This window comes from Staurois parvus, unplaced genomic scaffold, assembly GCF_062004578.1.
Source record: "Staurois parvus isolate SC_StPar_1 unplaced genomic scaffold, SC_StPar_1.0 ptg000586l, whole genome shotgun sequence".
Classification (NCBI taxonomy): domain Eukaryota; kingdom Metazoa; phylum Chordata; class Amphibia; order Anura; family Ranidae; genus Staurois; species Staurois parvus.
The window spans coordinates 4,965,330-4,983,402 of record NW_028318382.1 but is presented as its reverse complement, the minus strand read 5'-3'; the positions used below and the strand labels follow the sequence as shown (position 1 = coordinate 4,983,402).

At 43.0% G+C, this 18,073-nt stretch overlaps 1 protein-coding gene across 1 annotated transcript in view; it reads right to left on the bottom strand.

The window, feature by feature from the left end:
• LOC149450055 (snake venom metalloproteinase atrolysin-D-like) overlaps positions 1-6,785 on the bottom strand; it is a 46,098-nt gene extending 39,313 nt beyond the window's left edge. The window contains exons 1-2 of the mRNA XM_089692401.1: positions 6,740-6,785; positions 1,735-1,823 (exon numbers count right to left, since the gene is read on the bottom strand). Coding sequence (XP_089548527.1) covers positions 1,735-1,823; positions 6,740-6,785 — 135 coding nt within the window. The remainder of the gene's footprint in view (positions 1-1,734; positions 1,824-6,739) is intronic.
• Between the last annotated feature and the right edge of the window lie 11,288 nt (positions 6,786-18,073).

Here is an 18,073-nt window from a genome sequence, read left to right as displayed (position 1 = left end):
TTCTTCTGACATGAGTTTGTGAAAAAAAATTCTGTGAGATTTGGAACATGGTTTTTGCATTAAATCTTATACAGTAGTAACCTCTTAATTTGCAAAAGGTTACAGTGACAGATAATATGGAAAGAATGCTTCCAGGTACACCGAGTCTTATGTATTATACATGAACATTTTATCATCTTAAAGGAAACTTTTTTGAGAACAATGCAAAAGCTGTCATTGCCAATCACCTTCAAAAAATGAGGCATGCAAAGTTGAAATTGATTGTATCTCCATTGGTCACTCTAGAGCAGCCTTTCTCAACCAGGGTTCCTCCAGAGGCTGTTAGGGGTTCCTCCAGCATCGAGCAGCTTCTGCCTCTCAGGAGGGTAACCACTGACACCAATCATCTTTTGGGGGTTCTTTCCAATGACCACCAATGTAAGGAGCATTCATCCCGATGACCATCACACTAGTGTACAATGAACTCTAGATATTGTAATTATTAGCAGGGATTCCCTAAACCTTGCAAGTTATTCCAAGGGTTCATAAGTGTTAAAAAGAAAGGTTGAGAAAGGCTGCTCTAGAGTCTGGGACCTTAGGCAGCCAATGACTCTGTCTCTCCTATTATATCCCCTTTTCCCCTACCCTGGTGTACCTTTATTAGTTTGGAATGCCTGGTGGGGGGAAAGGAAGGATTGGTGAGCATGTGACCACTGTCATAGTGGTCACATGATTGGAAGCTACCAATCTTTACCCCAGACTGAGAGCTGTCTTTTACAGCCCGGTCTTTATGCTGAAAGCGGGCTGCGAGAGCTCTCTCAGCACATAAACATTAGCTGCCCAGTGATGCATATGTGCGGCATGAAGCCCAGCTTTTTGCTGCCGCACATGTGTTGGGCGCTCAGAAAGAGGAAAATCACATTCAGATCACAAGTGGTTTGAGTATGACATTGGAGAAGGAAGCTACAAAAAAAAAGCTACTGTTTAAATAGCTCACGGGTCTCCAGACTTTTCAAAGGGCCAGGATACGGTCCTCCAGAATTTAGGAGGGCCGAATTAAGGCCAGTGAGGATAGAAAATGTTCTGGACCCAGCATCAGTGAGAATAAATATGGCCTCAGGGTTGATGGTTAGTAGGAGTATTGCCCCATCGTTGTCATTAATGGGAAGAATGGTACACCATCATTGGCTTCAATGAAAGAAGTGCTGCTCCATTGTTGGCCTCAGTGGGAGGAATAGTGCCCCATGGGCCAGATAAAGGGTAACAAAGGACCATATCTGGCCCTCGGCCCACAGTTTGGATACCTCTGAAATAGCTGTCAGCAGATTTGCTAAAACATTTTTGTCACCCCTTTCCACCACAGGGTATGAGGACAATGTTGCATCAAGTGGTGCCTTCTGAAGGTGGAATGTGGCTTTCACTTCACTGCCTGATCAGTTAGCTTTCTCTTGTGCCTATGAGCATCCAGATTGCCAGGTGGTCTAGAGGTACCTTGCTGAAAGGCAAGGATTTAACATTGGAAGGTAGCCCTGGTTGCATGTGAGCCACCTAACCAGAGCCAGTGGGCTCTTCAAATGATTGTCTTTTTCCCTTTACTACTGTGTATTAATAAGCATTAAGCATTGAAGTCCCAGCACCTCTTGGATGTATCCCTTTGAGCTCTGAATTGATGACAGTTCATTGATTTTATACAAAGGTATACACATAGATATATTAGCACATAATTGTTTTATCATAATTTTATCATAGTTTTACCTGAGTAAAACTTTTGTACACTGCATGAATTTGCCGTGGAACGACAATCTTGTATTTCTGTACTGTAGGCAGGGCTTGTAGACCTGGAACTGAGTTCAAATGATAAGTAATCATAATAACCAAAGATCATTTTTTTTATTAGAACTGTAATCATTACCATTATTGCTGTTATTTGTATTAGTAGTAGTAGTACTGTAGTAATAGTAGTAGTAGTAATCTTACTATAAAAAAAAATTCAGCAAGGCAGTCAACATTTTTTTTAATTGATTCAAAATAATTTGCATGTGGGAATGGAGGAGAAAAGGAATGCAAAGAAATTAAAGTAGAACTATAGGCAATTTTTTTTTCATTATAGATAGAGCAAGGGAGGGTTGTATCCTGTCAGAATTTTTTTCAATATCTCTGTCCCATTGCAGATTTGACTTCACTTCCTGTGCCATAGCAAAACTGAAAGTGAGAGGAAATCCCTGCAAATTAAAGGAATTCCTTGGGGTGCCCCAGGTCACCAGAACTAGTGTCCCCATTGGAAGATTTCCCCTCTATTACTTTCCTAGTGACAGCCCAAAATTTGGGCACAGACATCAAACCTGGTAGGCGTTCTAATCTCTCTCCACTCTAAAACTGAAAAAAATGTTTTGCCTTTAGTTATACTTTAAGCCCGGGTTCACATATATGAGGTGCGGTATATCGCATGTGATTCGCACAGGAACCGCACCGCATTCCTGTGCAAATCACATGTGATTTGTGTGCGATGCGATTGGAGCCATACAAAAACTATCAGGCCCCTTTTTGTGGTCCGCAATAGAATCGGATCTCATGGGTATTCATACCTATGCGATCTGATTCATCATACCATGTTTTGCGGACCGCATTGTTAACTTAACATACACACCCGCAGCAGTTTGCATGAACGGGGTGCGATTCTGATGCGGTGCAGAATTCGCACAGAAAATGCTGCGAATTCCGGACCGCATCAGTATGAACCAGGGCTAATAGTGATGCAGCTTACAAAAAGGCTGAATACATTTATATTTCTTTCTGAATGAAAATAAAAGATAATAAAAAAATACATTATGTGCACAAGTCGGTATCACTCATTTATTATCCACTACCAGAGTCACTAATATCAGTTACACTGCTAAGAAGTAATTAACACAACACATGTCAAAAGTTGTACTAACTGGAAACCAGATAAGTCTTGTTAATTATTTACTTGGTAAATTCTTATATGTAAACCCAACATTTCATATTCCTGATATGTGCCTGCTGTACCATGTACTTGTTTGAAAAAGTATCCTGTTCTCTTTGTATTGCTTCCTTTGTGTGAAATCCCTGGTGTTCCTGCCAGTCCCTCTGCTTTCTTAATAAAAACTGACCACACTGAGCAGGAGAGCACAGCGTGGTCAGTTCTCTAACTGTGATAATCAGTGCCGATCTGGTCCGTGACAGCTGCCGGTTATCGGCAGTGCTTTCCTCATGCTGTGACAGTGTGAGGAAAGTACTGCCGATAACCAGCAACTGTATTTACTCCATGATCTGCTGTGTCATTGGACACAGCTGATCACGTGGTAAAAGGCCGTTGAGGCTTTTTACCTCATCACATGATCAGCGATCACGGAGATCACCGGGTTCGTGCCGCTGGGGATGCTAGGGAGGACTCGTTCTGGGAGGACGTCATATGACGCCCTCCCAGAACTGAACAACCATGCTGTAGCTGTCATACGGCTATAGCGCGGTTACCAAGTGTTTAAACACATGTATATGCATTTGTAAATGTGTAAATTAAGTTTAAACAAAAGAGGGAAATAAATAATAATGAGTTCTAAAAACTAATAATGTACGCATCTTTAACGCGTTTAAATACATCTATATGCAGGTATTTAACTGATATTGCGCAGAATGTAATAACATCAGTAAAATGTTTGCGGCTGTGTGAATGAAACCTTATATACCAATTTCATTCGGCTTCACATCACATTTTTAACATGATCAAAAATCATTGGAAATGTTTAATGGATAATTATCCTGGTACTGAGGAATTTCAGCACCCCCCTTCCCCACTTTCAATTGTTCAGGAAAGTTAGTTATATGATCATCAGAGCTGATTTTAGGGACTGGTATAAATGCATTTTTGGTTCTTCTGTATGTCAGGCTCACAACATTCAAACAAGACTAGGACTCTTCAGTCACACACCCACACAAGGGGGAACATTTTGAAATGAAAGGACAGTGGCGTCCTTAGGCGGGTGGGGGAAGGTGCGCACTGCACCTGGGTGACATCGGACCAGGGGCGGACTGACCATTTGAAAACTCGGGTACTGCCCGAGGGCCCGGGGTCAGTAGGGGGCCCCATGAGATGCCCCTGGTACCTTTTTCATAGGCTTTTTTGAGTTTGGGCAAGGACACAGGGGCCCCATGATCCTCTATTGCCCGGGGGCCCCATGAGTTGTCAGTCCGCCCCTGCATCAGACCTTCTCCACGAGCTCCTCGAAAAGGAAAGTTTTAAAGCAAGCCGACGATCCCTGCAAGATGGATCGGATCTGCGGATTGAGCGTAATGGATCGTAGTCTGATCCATTATGCTCCCCAATCCGCAGATCCGATCCATCTTGCGGGGATCGTCAGCTTGCAACCTATACGGGGTTAACTGATCTAGGAAAGGCTGTGCAAGATCCAGGACTTGTCTGTAACCAGGAAATGTGGCCGGGATAGCAGGAATCTCCTCCATCTGACATCGCTTCTCGAGCATGTGCAGACCGGACCGGTGTTGAAAGATCAGTTAACCCCGTATAGGGTGCAAGCCGACGATCCCCGCAAGATGGATTGGATCTGCGGATTGGGGAGCATAATGGAGCGGGCTCCAATCCATTATGCTCAATCCACAGATCTGATCCATCCTGCGGGGATCGTCGGAGCGGTGACACCAAGGGGTTTATTTACTAAAGCTGAAGAGTCCAAAATCAGACTCCCTTCTGCATAGAAACCAATCAGCTTCCAGGTTGCATTGCCAAAGCTTCATTGAACAAGCTGAGGTAAGAAGCTGATTGGTTTCTATGCAGAAGGGAGTCTGATTTTGGACTCTCCAGCTTTAGTAAATAAACCCCCAAGTGTTACCACACCGGGTGACACCAACCCTAGGGATGTCCCTGTGAAGGGATACAACAGGTGCCAAAGTTTATATGTGGTATACATTCTTAAATGGCTCTGCGTATTGTTTTACATTGAAGTACCCACTCAAAAAATAAAAGATTGTTGTCACAGCACAAGTATTCTATATGATTTCCCAATCAAGAATTACCTGAAGATAAATTTATTATGTGGATACCGTAGCACAGATCATGTTTATGCTAAGGACAATGGGCCAAAACCTTGTCTTAAAAAAGTGCACTTTAATAGCATGGTAGCTAGAGCAAAATTCTGTGGTACCCATTCCCTTCGTGCCCTTGGAGTGTGCTTATTTTGCTTGAAGTATATGTAAACTCTCACCCTGTAAAACAACCCATTCCTTTTAAAATAGAACACAAAGGCAAAACGATTGTGTATAATATAACAAAAAACACATCATAAACACCTTTTTTCCCTTTTTGATAAGTGATCACATTCCCTCTGTTTTCAGCTGCCTAAGGAGCTTAGAGAGCTGTGGGGGAGAAACAGCAGGCCACTTAACTTCCCAGTGAATAGCTGAGCAGGGATGAGCGGGGTGTCAGGACAAATTTGATAATTGGAGGAGTTTTCAACACAGCCAGAAAACTGACCACACTGTTCTCTCTTGCCTAGTGTGATTAATTTGTTAAAGAAAAGCAGGGGGGCTGGCAGGAACACCAGGGATTTCACAAAGGAAGCAATACAAAGAGAACTGGATACATTTTCATACAGGTACATGGCACAGCAGGAACATATCAGGAATATGAAATGTTGGGTTTACATTTTCTTTAATGGTAATCCTGACCTGGTTACAATGTTGTATTAATATTTTGTACACAGTAAAATAATGGTGGCACATTTGGGAGACTACAGTCAATGAAAAATAATGGCTCTAATTGTCAGGAGGACTGTTGTTGAGTTGATGAAATTTACACTCCAACCAAGTACATACAGAGATGTAACATTTTTGGAGGAGAGTGGTGAATAAATGGAGAAAGAAAAGACAGAAGGAAAATAAATAAAAGAAGCCAAGATAAGGAGGGACTAAACAGAAATACAAAAGGTACAGATACAGGTAATGGAAAGGAAAGAAGAATACCAGTAGACCAAGAAGACTGATCATTGTTCATGATACTCAGTTTACAAAATTTAAGTCAAGAACAATTTTTTTAAACCAAGAAGATTCAAAATTTTTATGTGGCATATTGTTATATGTTCTTTGCATCAGAGGTATCAGGATGTATTCTATACAAAGCTATACCTTTCGCACTCAGTGGCATATACATGATCAGTGCTCCTCTAGGAAAACAAACAGCTCTTCTACTGGAACAATTACTTATGATTTGACATCACTTATGGAATGTCTTTGTATACTTTTGGAAGCAGTGGTCATTTATATGTTTATTGTGCCCCTTTATGATCATGCTTTGAATGGATTTTATACGATATGATATATATGATATACTAAATTATATTATGTTATACTATACTATATTATGTTATACTATACTATACTATACTATGTTATACTATACTATATTATATTATGTTATACTATACTATATTATACTATATTATGTTATACTATACTATACTATAATGCAGTATTCTGTATAGTGGACACCAGTTTGCCAGTAAAATGTTCCTGTGAGTTTTGTAGAACTACGTAGGATTTATGGCAGTTGCAGAGGTACATGGCTAAAGGTGTGGAAGTATGAATCTTAGAAGAAGGGCAACCAATCCAGTGTGGTATAGACCCAAAACTTGGTCCGCTGTCCTTGGATCTCTCCATAGACCCCTAAAACACTAGAAATTAGTTCACTGTTTATTTTTTAAATGGGAAACAAAATTATAAAACTCACCTATGACCAGAAAGATGAACATCGCCAGTGGAGCCATTATAGACATTAGGATAGCAGCTTCAGAAGCACACAGTAGGTGTATATATGTGTTAGGAAATGGATCTGAAGAAAGCTGTTGTGATTCTCTGTAGTTTTATACCCTGGTAAGCAAACAGGCTCTTTGTCTAAATATTACAGGGTGTTTGCCCCCAAGCAATTTCACAATATATACCTACGCAATACAGGGACAAGGACCTCTAGCACCCAAGGTGAAGACGCCAGGTTTGCCTCCACCCAAAATTCTTTCATTCCTTGTTGGAAAAACGAACACACCTGTAAATTACATATATACAAATGGTAAAAAAGTGTAGGAAATGAAGGTGTTAAATATATTTTCACAGGGGCATTCCTTATGTCCATTTTTCATCCGTCCATTTACGGATGAAAAACAGACACTCATGTATTTCTTTGGACTAACGAATGTAAACGGATGATCATTCATTTACATCTGTTAATGTCCACATCCGTTAGCATCCATTTTTTTGAACAGAAACAAAAACTAATTTTACTTTCGTAAAAAAAAAACTGGAACGGTTGAAAAACGGATGTAAACGGACATATGGTCCGGTTTTGCATTTGTTTTTGCATTGGTAAAGAATGTAAAAAACTGCTAAGAAAATGAAAAGAAACTGATGAAAAAATGGATGTAAACAGATCAAAAACGGATGTAAATGGATGAAAAACAGATGCAAATGAATCAAAAATGGATGTAAAGGGACATGAAAATGGAGGTAAAAAGTGAAGTCTTGATCCGTTTAGCTCCGATTTTGAACAAAAAAAAAAACTCGACTGAACTGATGAAAAAAGGACCCTAAAATAAAAAATTCAATTACAAATATTATGGTTAAAAAAACTAATTAGGGTTAACTACAAATTTTATTCTGTGTTTTATCATGTTTCTAGTACAAAGTTTTTTAGGGTTTTTCAGTTTGGTGCTACAAACACGAATGAACGTAAATGTCAAAAGTTTATATTAACCAGGGGTCTCCAAACTTTCTAAACAAAGGGCCAGTTTATTGTCCTTCAGAATTTAGGGGGCCAACAGAAGTAGAAAATGTACTGGTGTCAGTGGCAGTAAACAGTGCCCCATCTTTGGTATTGGGGGGTGGGGGGATAGTGCCCCATCATTAGTGTTAGTGGAAGGAATAGTGCAAAATCATTGGTGCCAGTGGAAGAAATAGTACCCCATTTTTGGTGTCAGTTGGAGGAATAGTGCCTCATTGTTGGTGTCAGTGGCAGGAACTATTATTATTATTATTACATCGAGTTTATATAGCGCCAAAGGGTTTGCTCAGCGCTGTACAATAGAGGGGGGGGGACAATACATGAAACAGTACAGCAACAACAAACAGCACATGAGGGGTTAGAGTTCCCTACTCTTTCGAGCTTACAATCTAACTATAACCCACTGTTGCTGACAGTGGGGTGAATAATGCCCCCCAAGGGCTGGATAAAAGCAAGCTCATTTTATGTTAAGGGGGCACTTTGATGGGCATCTTTTATGTTAAGGGGCACATATTGGCACATACTGTGGAAAGGGGCACTCTGATGGGGAAATATGATGCAAAGGGGTACTTTGAGTGTAAGGGGGCACTCTGGCGGGAATACCTAATGTAAGGTGGCACTGTGATAGAAATGCCTGGTGTAAAGGAGCACTCTGATGGGCACTCCTGATGTGATGGGGATACATGATGTAAAGTTGCTCTCTGATGGCAACATTTAATGCAAGGGGGCATGCCCCCTATTTAAGGTGTCACTGTGATGGGGGAACCTTATATAATGGGGCACTCTAATGGGGACAGCTGATGTAAGGGGGCACACTGATGGGAGACACCAAATGTAAGGGAGCCTTTTCTGATGCAGAAACCTGATGTAAGGGGGCACTCTGATGGGAATGCCTGATGTAAGGGGGCACTCTGATGGGAATGCATGATGTAAGGGGCACTCTGATGGGAACACGTTACTCAAGGGGGCGCTGATGGGGACGCCTGATATAGGGGGGTACTCTGATGGTGGCAACTGATTTATGGGGGAAGTCTGATGGTGGCACCTAATGTAATAAATAAATCTGAAGGAGGAACCTGATGTAAGGGGGAACACTAATGGGGACATTTAATTTCAGACCTCGGTCAGAAGAAGATTTTAGTGACCAGACCTCATTGAATTTTAATTAAATACCCCTGGTATAGGTGCTTATTTTGTAACAAGCATTTTTGGCTCACATAGATTTCAGTAGCAGTGCACAAAAATGCATGTAGCATGCATTTTTACGCATTTTAGCACAATATAGCAAGCTAACACCCCATAACAGCATCTACTTTATACAGTCAGGTCCATAAATATTGGGACATCGACACAATTCTAAAATTTTTGGCTCTATACACCACCACAACGGATTTGAAATGAAACGAACAAGATGTGCTTTAACTGCAGACTGTCAGCTTTAATTTGAGGGTATTTACATCCAAATCAGGTGAACGGTGTAGGAAGTACAACAGTTTGCATATGTGCCTCCCACTTGTTAAGGGACCAAAAGTAATGGGACAGAATAATAATCATAAATCAAACTTTCATTTTTTAATACTTGGTTGCAAATCCTTTGCAGTCAATTACAGCCTGAAGTGTGGAACGCATAGACATCACCAGACGCTGGGTTTCATCCCTGGTGATGCTCTGCCAGGCCTCTACTGCAACTGTCTTCAGTTCCTGCTTGTTCTTGGGGCATTTTCCCTTCAGTTTTGTCTTCTGCAAGTGAAATGCATGCTCAATCGGATTCAGGTCAGGTGATTGACTTGGCCATTGCATAACATTCCACTTCTTTCCCTTAAAAAACTCTTTTGTTGCTTTTGCAGTCTGCTTTGGGTCATTGTCAGGGCTTTTTTTCTCAGAGGAAAGGTGGTGGAACTCCCCCACCCAAACCTGGCCACGCCCCCATCAAACCCTAGGACCACCCCTTTAGAGAACAGGAATGCAAGTAAAATTTGGGAGGGGCTATAAAAGTAAATGTATGGAATTAACACCGCCCCCCCCCCCCACATTAGTAAGAATAGCGAGTAACACTGCCCCCCCCCACATTAGCAAGAAAAGCGAGAAAAATTGTATCGCCGCTCCTTACCTGATGCTGACGATCCGCGCTATGGTAGGATCGACGAGCAGAGGGCGTGATGACGTCAGCGCGCACCGCCGGGTGTACTAAGATACACCTTTCCTATGGGGGTGGCCGCGCGCCCCCGATGTTTACACGCTGGCGGTAGAGGGGGGGGGGTGAAGCGTGCATGTCCCCGCTCACCGGCTGTGAGCAGCGGCAGTGACAGGTGCCGGGCACGCGCAAGCATGACATAAACAAGCCGCGTCCGGCACCTGTCACTTTCGCTGCTCTGCATAGCTTGTCAGCTCTGCAGAGGCAGTCGGTGAGCGGGGACAAGAAGAAAAAGGTGGCGGAACGCAGTACCGCCGCGTTCCGGCAGAAAGAAAGCCCTGGTCATTGTCCATCTGCACTGTGAAGCGGCGTCCAATGAGTTCTGAAGCATTTGGCTGAATATGAGCAGATAATATTGCCCGAAACACTTCACAATTCATCCTGCTGCTTTTGTCAGCAGTCACATCATCAATAAATACAAGAGAACCAGTTCCATTGGCAGCCATACATGCCCACGCCATGACACTACCACCACCATGCTTCACTGATGAGGAGGTATGCTTAGGATCATGAGCAGTTCCTTTCCTTCTCCATACTCTTCTCTTCCCATCACTCTGGTACAAGTTGATCTTGGTCTCATCTGTCCATAGGATGTTGTTCCAGAACTGTGAAGGCTTTTTTAGATGTCGTTTGACAAACTCTGATCTGGCCTTCCTGTTTTTGAGGCTCACCAATGGTTTCCATCTTGTGGTGAACCCTCTGTATTCACTCTGGTGAAGTATTCTCTTGATTGTTGACTTTGACACACATACACCTACCTCCTGGAGAGTGTTCTTGATCTGGCCAACTGTTGTGGAGGGTGTTTTCTTCATCAGGGAAAGAATTCTTTGGTCATCCACCACAGTTGTTTTCCGTAGTCTTCCGGGTCTTTTGGTGTTGCTGAGCTCACCGGTGCGTTCCTTCTTTTTAAGAATGTTCCAAACAGTTGTTTTGGCCACGCCTAATGTTTTTGCTATCTCTCTGATGGGTTTGTTTTGTTTTTTCAGCCTAATGATGGCTTGCTTCACTGATAGTGACAGCTCTTTGGATCTCATCTTGAGAGTTGACAGCAATAGATTCCAAATGCAAATAGCACACTTGAAATGAACTCTGGACCTTTTATCTGCTCATTGTAATTGGGATAATGAGGGGATAACACACACCTGGCCATGGAACAGCTGAGAAGCCAATTGTCCCATTACTTTTGGTCCCTTAAAAAGTGGGAGGCACATATGAAAACTGTTGTAATTCCTACACCGTTCACCTGATTTGGATGTAAATACCCTCAAATTAAAGCTGACAGTCTGCAGTTAAAGCACATCTTGTTCGTTTCATTTCAAATCCATTGTGGTGGTGTATAGAGCCAAAAATGTTAGAATTGTGTCGATGTCCCAATATTTATGGACCTGACTGTATGACTTTTATTAGCCAAAAAAAACCACATGAAAATGCATAAACATATGTGTTAAAATGTGCTTCAGCTCACATGGAAAAATGCTGAAGAAACGCATTAAAATGCAGATGTACAAGAGCTCTGCCCATGACTTGGCAGGGGGTATGCCGGACCTCTGGAGCAAGGGACCAACTTTGCAATATACTTGTAGTACACTGGCCTTTCGACTCAGCCTGTGGCTGCTTTAAAAAGAAAGAGGATCTGTAAGACACTGAACACAATTAGTATTAGTGACCGCCCTCCCCCAAGACTTTGTGTGCCACTGGAGGTTGGAGCTGCCTGTCAATGACCTCCTCCATTGCTGGCTCACGTCCAGAACAGTCAGCCATGGTCCTCTGGGTGGCTCCTCTCGTCAGCATCTCTGTCCTCTTCTCCAAGTTCTCCTCTAGACTCTATGTCCAGTCCTCTAGTGAGTGACACAGTTCCAGCTGGGGCAGGAAGCAGGCCTTACCCTGCACTCCATCACTCATCTCTGCACCCCCCATTCCTTCACTCACCTTCGTACTCCCCATTCCATCACTCATCTCTACACTTCCCCATTCCACATCTCATTTCTGTACACCCCATTCTGCCACGCACCTGCATCCTTCCCCCCATTTCCACAACTCTCCTCTTTACCTACCACTCCCCTATTCCAACACTCACCTCTAGAGGCATCTTCCTGTCAGTGAAGGATCTCCCTTCCCCTCCATGGACTTTCACTGCCCTCCCTTCTATTTGTATGCCCCCTCCATCTCACCCCAACAAAGAGTACAGAAGAAGACAGAATGATTAAAATACCCCAAAATACCTCCCAACACCCAACCCCTCCTCGTACAGTACAGCAGATATATTCAATCATCTTCATCCTCTGTATTCTACCATCATCTCCATCCTCTGTATTCTACCATCATCTCCATTCTCCGTGTGTATTCTACCATCTTCTCCATTCTCCGTGTGTATTCTACCATCTTCTCCATCCTCTGTATTCTACCATATTCCCCATCCTCTGTATTCTACCATCATCTCCATCCTCTGTGTGCATTCTACCATCATCTCCATCCTCTGTATTCTACCATCACCCCCATCTTCTGTATTCTACCATCATCTCCATTCTCCATGTGTATTCTGCCATCATTTCCATCATCTGTGTGTATTCTACCATTATCTCCACTCCATCCTTTGTATTCTCCTGCTCTCCATCCACTGTGTGTATTCTTCCATCATCTCCACATGATCTCTGCATTGTCCAGCTTTTGGCTCCCCTTCCACTCAGTCCTCTGGCTCCATGTCCTTGTCTTGATTCCTTTCTCATTCATAAAAGGTGCCATGACATCCCCAGGTAGGGAGCAGTTAGGATCATCAACCCTGTACACAGCACAGACCTCCTCTGCTGTCCTGGGATCTCTGCATGACATTAAAGTACAGGCAGCCCCCTCGGCACTGGCATCCACACACCAGGACCAGTGGTTAGGACATGTGGCCCCGGAGACCCCGGCCCACCAGGCAAATGCCCGGTGTGCCCTATGGCTAGTTTGGGTCTAGTCAAGAGTTATTATTTGCCTTGCAGTCATTGAATTAAAGCCTAGGCCTGGCTTTTCCACTATAAGTGACTCTAGGCAATTTACTCATTACTCTCTTGATACCAAGTTTACTGTCACATTAGACTGCTCATTTTCAGTGGGGAAAGCTACTGTTTATGCCCACTGACCCAGCCAAGATGACTGTCCTCTGCACTGGAGATACTTCATAGACAAACATTGCAAAATTGTCTCCTTAACTGCTTCCCGCCCGCAATGTACTGCAGATGGGCGGTAGCTGCAGGCAAAGCTGCGTACCCCTACATCGCTCTGCTATTCCGGGTTTAGAGCGCACACTGCCCCCCACTGTCATTCATTGTAGGAGGTGTATGTCAGCACGTCTCGGACAGTGATTTTGGCCAGGACTCTGCCAATCTCCTACATTTGTAAATACAGTCACAGGATCTAGCTGGTTCTTCCCTCCCTGGAACCATATTGTTCCAGAGAGAGAAGAAATACATCACATGTGAGTAAAAGCAGCACACTGCACCCACATTAGATAGATACATTTTAACCCCTTTATTGCCACATTTAACCCTGCCACCCTGCCAGTGCCATTAGTACAGTGTCAGTGTACAGTATTTTTCACTGATCACTGTATTAGTGCCACTAGCGACATCAGATAGCGTCAGGGTCAGTTAGCGTCGCTCCCAGCTAGGGTCAGCTAGCGTTAGATTGCCCACACACTATTGCACTCACGCTATAGGTCGCTGATCACCGCCATTACTAGTATAGTGTTTGTACGGATCAATATATTGATCACGAACAAAACTATACCAGTGCCCCCTTAGTAATAGGTCCCCAAAAATACAGTGTTAGCAGGATCATCCCCGTTCGCTGCCAGCACTAGCATTTAGCCCCAAAGCTCCCCCCCACCCCTAACAAGAAGTGCAGTGTCAGTATAATTTCTGATCACTGTCACCTGTAGTACATTGCACACAGAACCGCAGTGTTCACAGAATCAGGCCTGATATCTGCCAGCATTAGCAGGTGAATTTTATTGGTAGCAGCTCAAGCAGTCTCTGACAGCCAGGTGCTCTTTTTCCCATGAGTCGCACAAGGTACCTGTAAATTTAGAGCCCAAAATGTCCAATGAAAGGTACACTAGTGAAGATGCCTACAGGATTCCGAGCATGTCAGGTGAGAGCGAAGGGGAAGACTCCCTGACACAATCAGCCTCAGAATACGAACCTGTAGACAGCAGCGGCAGGCTGACAGATAGCTCGGATGATGGAGAAGAGGTCCCTGTTAAGATCAGGCGTACCCGATCCCATGAAGCTGAAGTGCTAGAATCGCATGACTTGTCTCATATGCAGCAGAATGCCAGTACTAGTGCCACACTACATTTTGGTGAACTGGCAACACCAGCAGCCTAGTATATCCTGGTGTTTTTTTATACCAGCACTGCAGTATCATTTGGTGACGTTGCGAGTCCCATAAGTGCAGTATAAGCTGGTGCGATGACGAGCACAAGTAGTGTCCCACAGCCACCAAGAATTCGCACACAGGCCTGTAGAGCCCCTAGTGTCCTTCCGGACAAGCTTGCAAATACCGATTGGCAGCCCACAGATTCTGCAGCACCCGTACTTCCCCCATTCACTGCCCAACCTGGAATTCAAGTGGAAACAGCGAATTGAAATACTCCCCTTGATTATTTTTTGATTACTGTTTTTCACAGAGGATTTGTACAATTTGATTGTGGGCTAAAGCAATTTATATGCTCTACAATATATCACCGCAAACCCAAATTCAAACTTTGCCAGACCATTTGCATGAAAACCTATCATGGTTTCCGAATTTAAAACTTTTTTGGGCCTAAACCTCAACATGGGCATTACAAAAAAGAATGAGTTGCAGTCGTATTGGTCCACAGACCCAATTCATCATATGCCCGTGTTCTCTGCTGCCATGGCCAGGCATAGATATGAGACGATAATGCGCTTCATGCATTTCAGTGATAACACACTCTGTCATCCTCGGTGTGACCCTGAACAGGCTCTACAAAATTCGACCCCTCATAAACCACCCCATTGAGAAATTTGCAGATGTGTATACACCCCAACAAAACATCTGTGTGGATGATTCCCTCATTCACTTTACTGGCCACCTTGCATTCAAACAGTACAGTTGCAAGAAAAATTATGTGAACCCCTTGGGATTACGTTGAGTTTTGCATGAATTGGGCATAAAATGTGCTCTGAATGTCATCTAAGTCACAACAATAGAAGAACACAGTCTGCTGAACATAATACTACACAAACATTAGATGTTGCCATGGTTTAATTGCACAAAACATGTAAACATTCACAGTGCAGGGAGGAAAAAGTATCTGAGGCCCTAGCTTAATGACTTCTCCCAGAGCTAATTGGAAACAGGAGTGAGCCCACCTTGACTCCAATCAGTGTGATGATATTGGATGTGTTGCTGACAGCTGTCCTGCCCTTAAAAAACACACACCTGTTTTGGGTTTACTGGTTTCAAGAAGCACTGTCTGATGTGAACCATGCCTCGCAGAAAAGAGCTCTCAGAAGACCTACGATCAAGAATTGTTGACTTGCATGAAGCTGGAAAGGGTTACAAAAGTATCTCCAAAAGCCTTGATGTTCATGTGTCCACGGTAAGACAGACTGTCTACAAATGGAGAAAGTGTTGCACTGTTGCTACTCTCCCTAGGCGTGGTCGTCATGTAAAAATGACTGCAAGAGCACAGCGCAGAATACTGCATGAGGTAAAGAAGAATCCCAGAGTGTCAGCTAAAGACCTACAGAAATCTCTGGCACATGCTAAAATTTTTGTTGACACATCTACAATAAGGAAAACATTTAACAAGAATGGAGTACATGGGAGGACACCACGGAGGAAGCCATTGCTGTCCAAAAAGAATATTGCAGCACGTTTGAAGTTTGCAAAAGAGCACATGGATGTTCCACAGCACTACTGGCAAAATATACTGTGGACAGATGAAACCAAGATTGAGTTGTTTGGGAAGAACACACAACACTATGTGTGGAGAAAAAAAGGCACAGCACACCAACATCAAAACCTCATCCCCACTGTAAAACATGGCGGAGGGAGCATCATCATCTGCCTCAGGGCCTGGACGGATTGTTGTCATTGATGGGAAAATGAATTCCAGAGTTTATCAAGACATTTTAGAGGAAAACGTACGACCATCTGTCCGCCAACTGAAGCTCCACAGAGGATGGGTGATGCAACAGGACAATGACCCAAAGCATACAAGTAATTCAACAAAACATTGGCTGCAACAGCACAGAATACGCCTTCTGGAGTGGCCCAGTCAGAGTCCTGACCTCAACCCAATTGAAATGCTGTGGCATGACCTTAAGAGAGCGATTCACACCAGACATCCCAAGAATATTGCTACACTGAAACAGTTTTGTGAAGAGGAGTGGTCCAAAATTACCCCAGATCGTTGTGCAGGTCTGATCTGCAACTACAGGAAACGTTTGGTTGAGGTTATTGCTGCCAAAGGAGGGTCAACCAGTTATTAAGTCCAAAGGTTCACATACTTTTTCCTCCCTGCACTGTGAATGTTTACATGTTTTGTGCAATTAAACCATGGCAACATCTAATGTTTGCGTAGTATTATGTTCAGCAGACTGTGTTCTTCTATTGTTGTGACTTAGATGACGTTCAGAGCACATTTTATGCCCAATTCATGCAAAACTCCACGTAATCCCAAGGGGTTCACATACTTTTTCTTGCAACTGTACATTCCCAGCAAGCATACCAGATATGGGGTCAAATTGTATAAGCTCTGTGAGAGGGCCACAGGTTATACGTACAAATTTAGGGTTTATGAGGAAAGAGACAGCAAAGTAGAGCCCCCCGACTGCCCAGACTACATGGGGAGCAGTGGCAAGATAGTTTGGGACTTGGCGTTGTCTTTGTTCCGTAAGGGGTACCACTTATATGTGGACAATCTCTATACAAGCATGCCACTATTTAGACATCTGTACAATCGCTAGGGCTTCCTCAACGGCTTGTAAATGCCCGACTTAGAAAGAGGGAGAAAGCCTGCTTGAGGAATGATGCATTGCTCACAGTGAAGTGGAAGGACAAACGGGATGTTTTCGTCCTGTTTTCCATTCACGCAGACTAGACAGTCCAAATTAGCACGGTATCTGGTGTTGTTGAGAAACCCCTCTGTGTTCACGACTATAACCTATACATGGGAGGGGTGGACTTCAATGACCAAATGATAAATCCATATCTAGTTTCCCGGAAAGCTCGACACTGGTACAAAAAGGTGTCTATTTATCTATTTCAATTGGCTATATATAACAATTTTGTAATTTACAAAGCAACTGGACGAAGTGGATCCTTCCTAAAATTTCTGGAAGAGATCATCATGGCCCTTTTGTATCCAGAAGGTGCTGTGGCCACAGTTCAGGGCACGTATTCACCATTTTCACAAAGGGTCTCCAAAGATGTTAGATAGTAAGGAAACTGTCCATCACATTTTGAGAGACCCGAAATTCAGAGGTTGTTACAAAAAAAGTTAAAAAAAATTAAATAAAAATTAAAACATTAAAAAAAAAAGTTTTTTATCGAGTTTTATTGAGTTCTGTTGTTACTTTGTTTATTTTTAACCATTTGCTTTACAGGAGCACCATTCACTTGTTGGTCATTGAGTTAATGTTCTATTATTACTTTGTTTTATTGTTAACCATTGTTTGCTTTGCAGGAACAACATTCAGCTGCACCGAACTGTTTATTCTGACAGCAACAGGGTCTTGCTCGCAGAATATACATAAGTAGGTGTGTGTAGCGCTGTTGGATGAGATTTTTCATCCGCAGTTAAAAAAAGAGCATATATGCCGAAGCATGGGGGCCTGGGGTGGCCAGTGGGTGGATGACCCCTATGCTTCGGCATATATATTTTATAATATTTGTTGGTACATTTCATGTACCATTAGAAGTGGTGCATGCAGGGAAGTATATTCTAATAGTGGGCATACCACACACTTTTTCTGGCAGAGATATTTCAATTAAAAAGTTGTTTTATTGAGCTACTGTTTTATTGTTAACCATTGCTGTTTTCTTTGCAGGAATGTCATTCAACTGCAGCACCGACTTGTTTA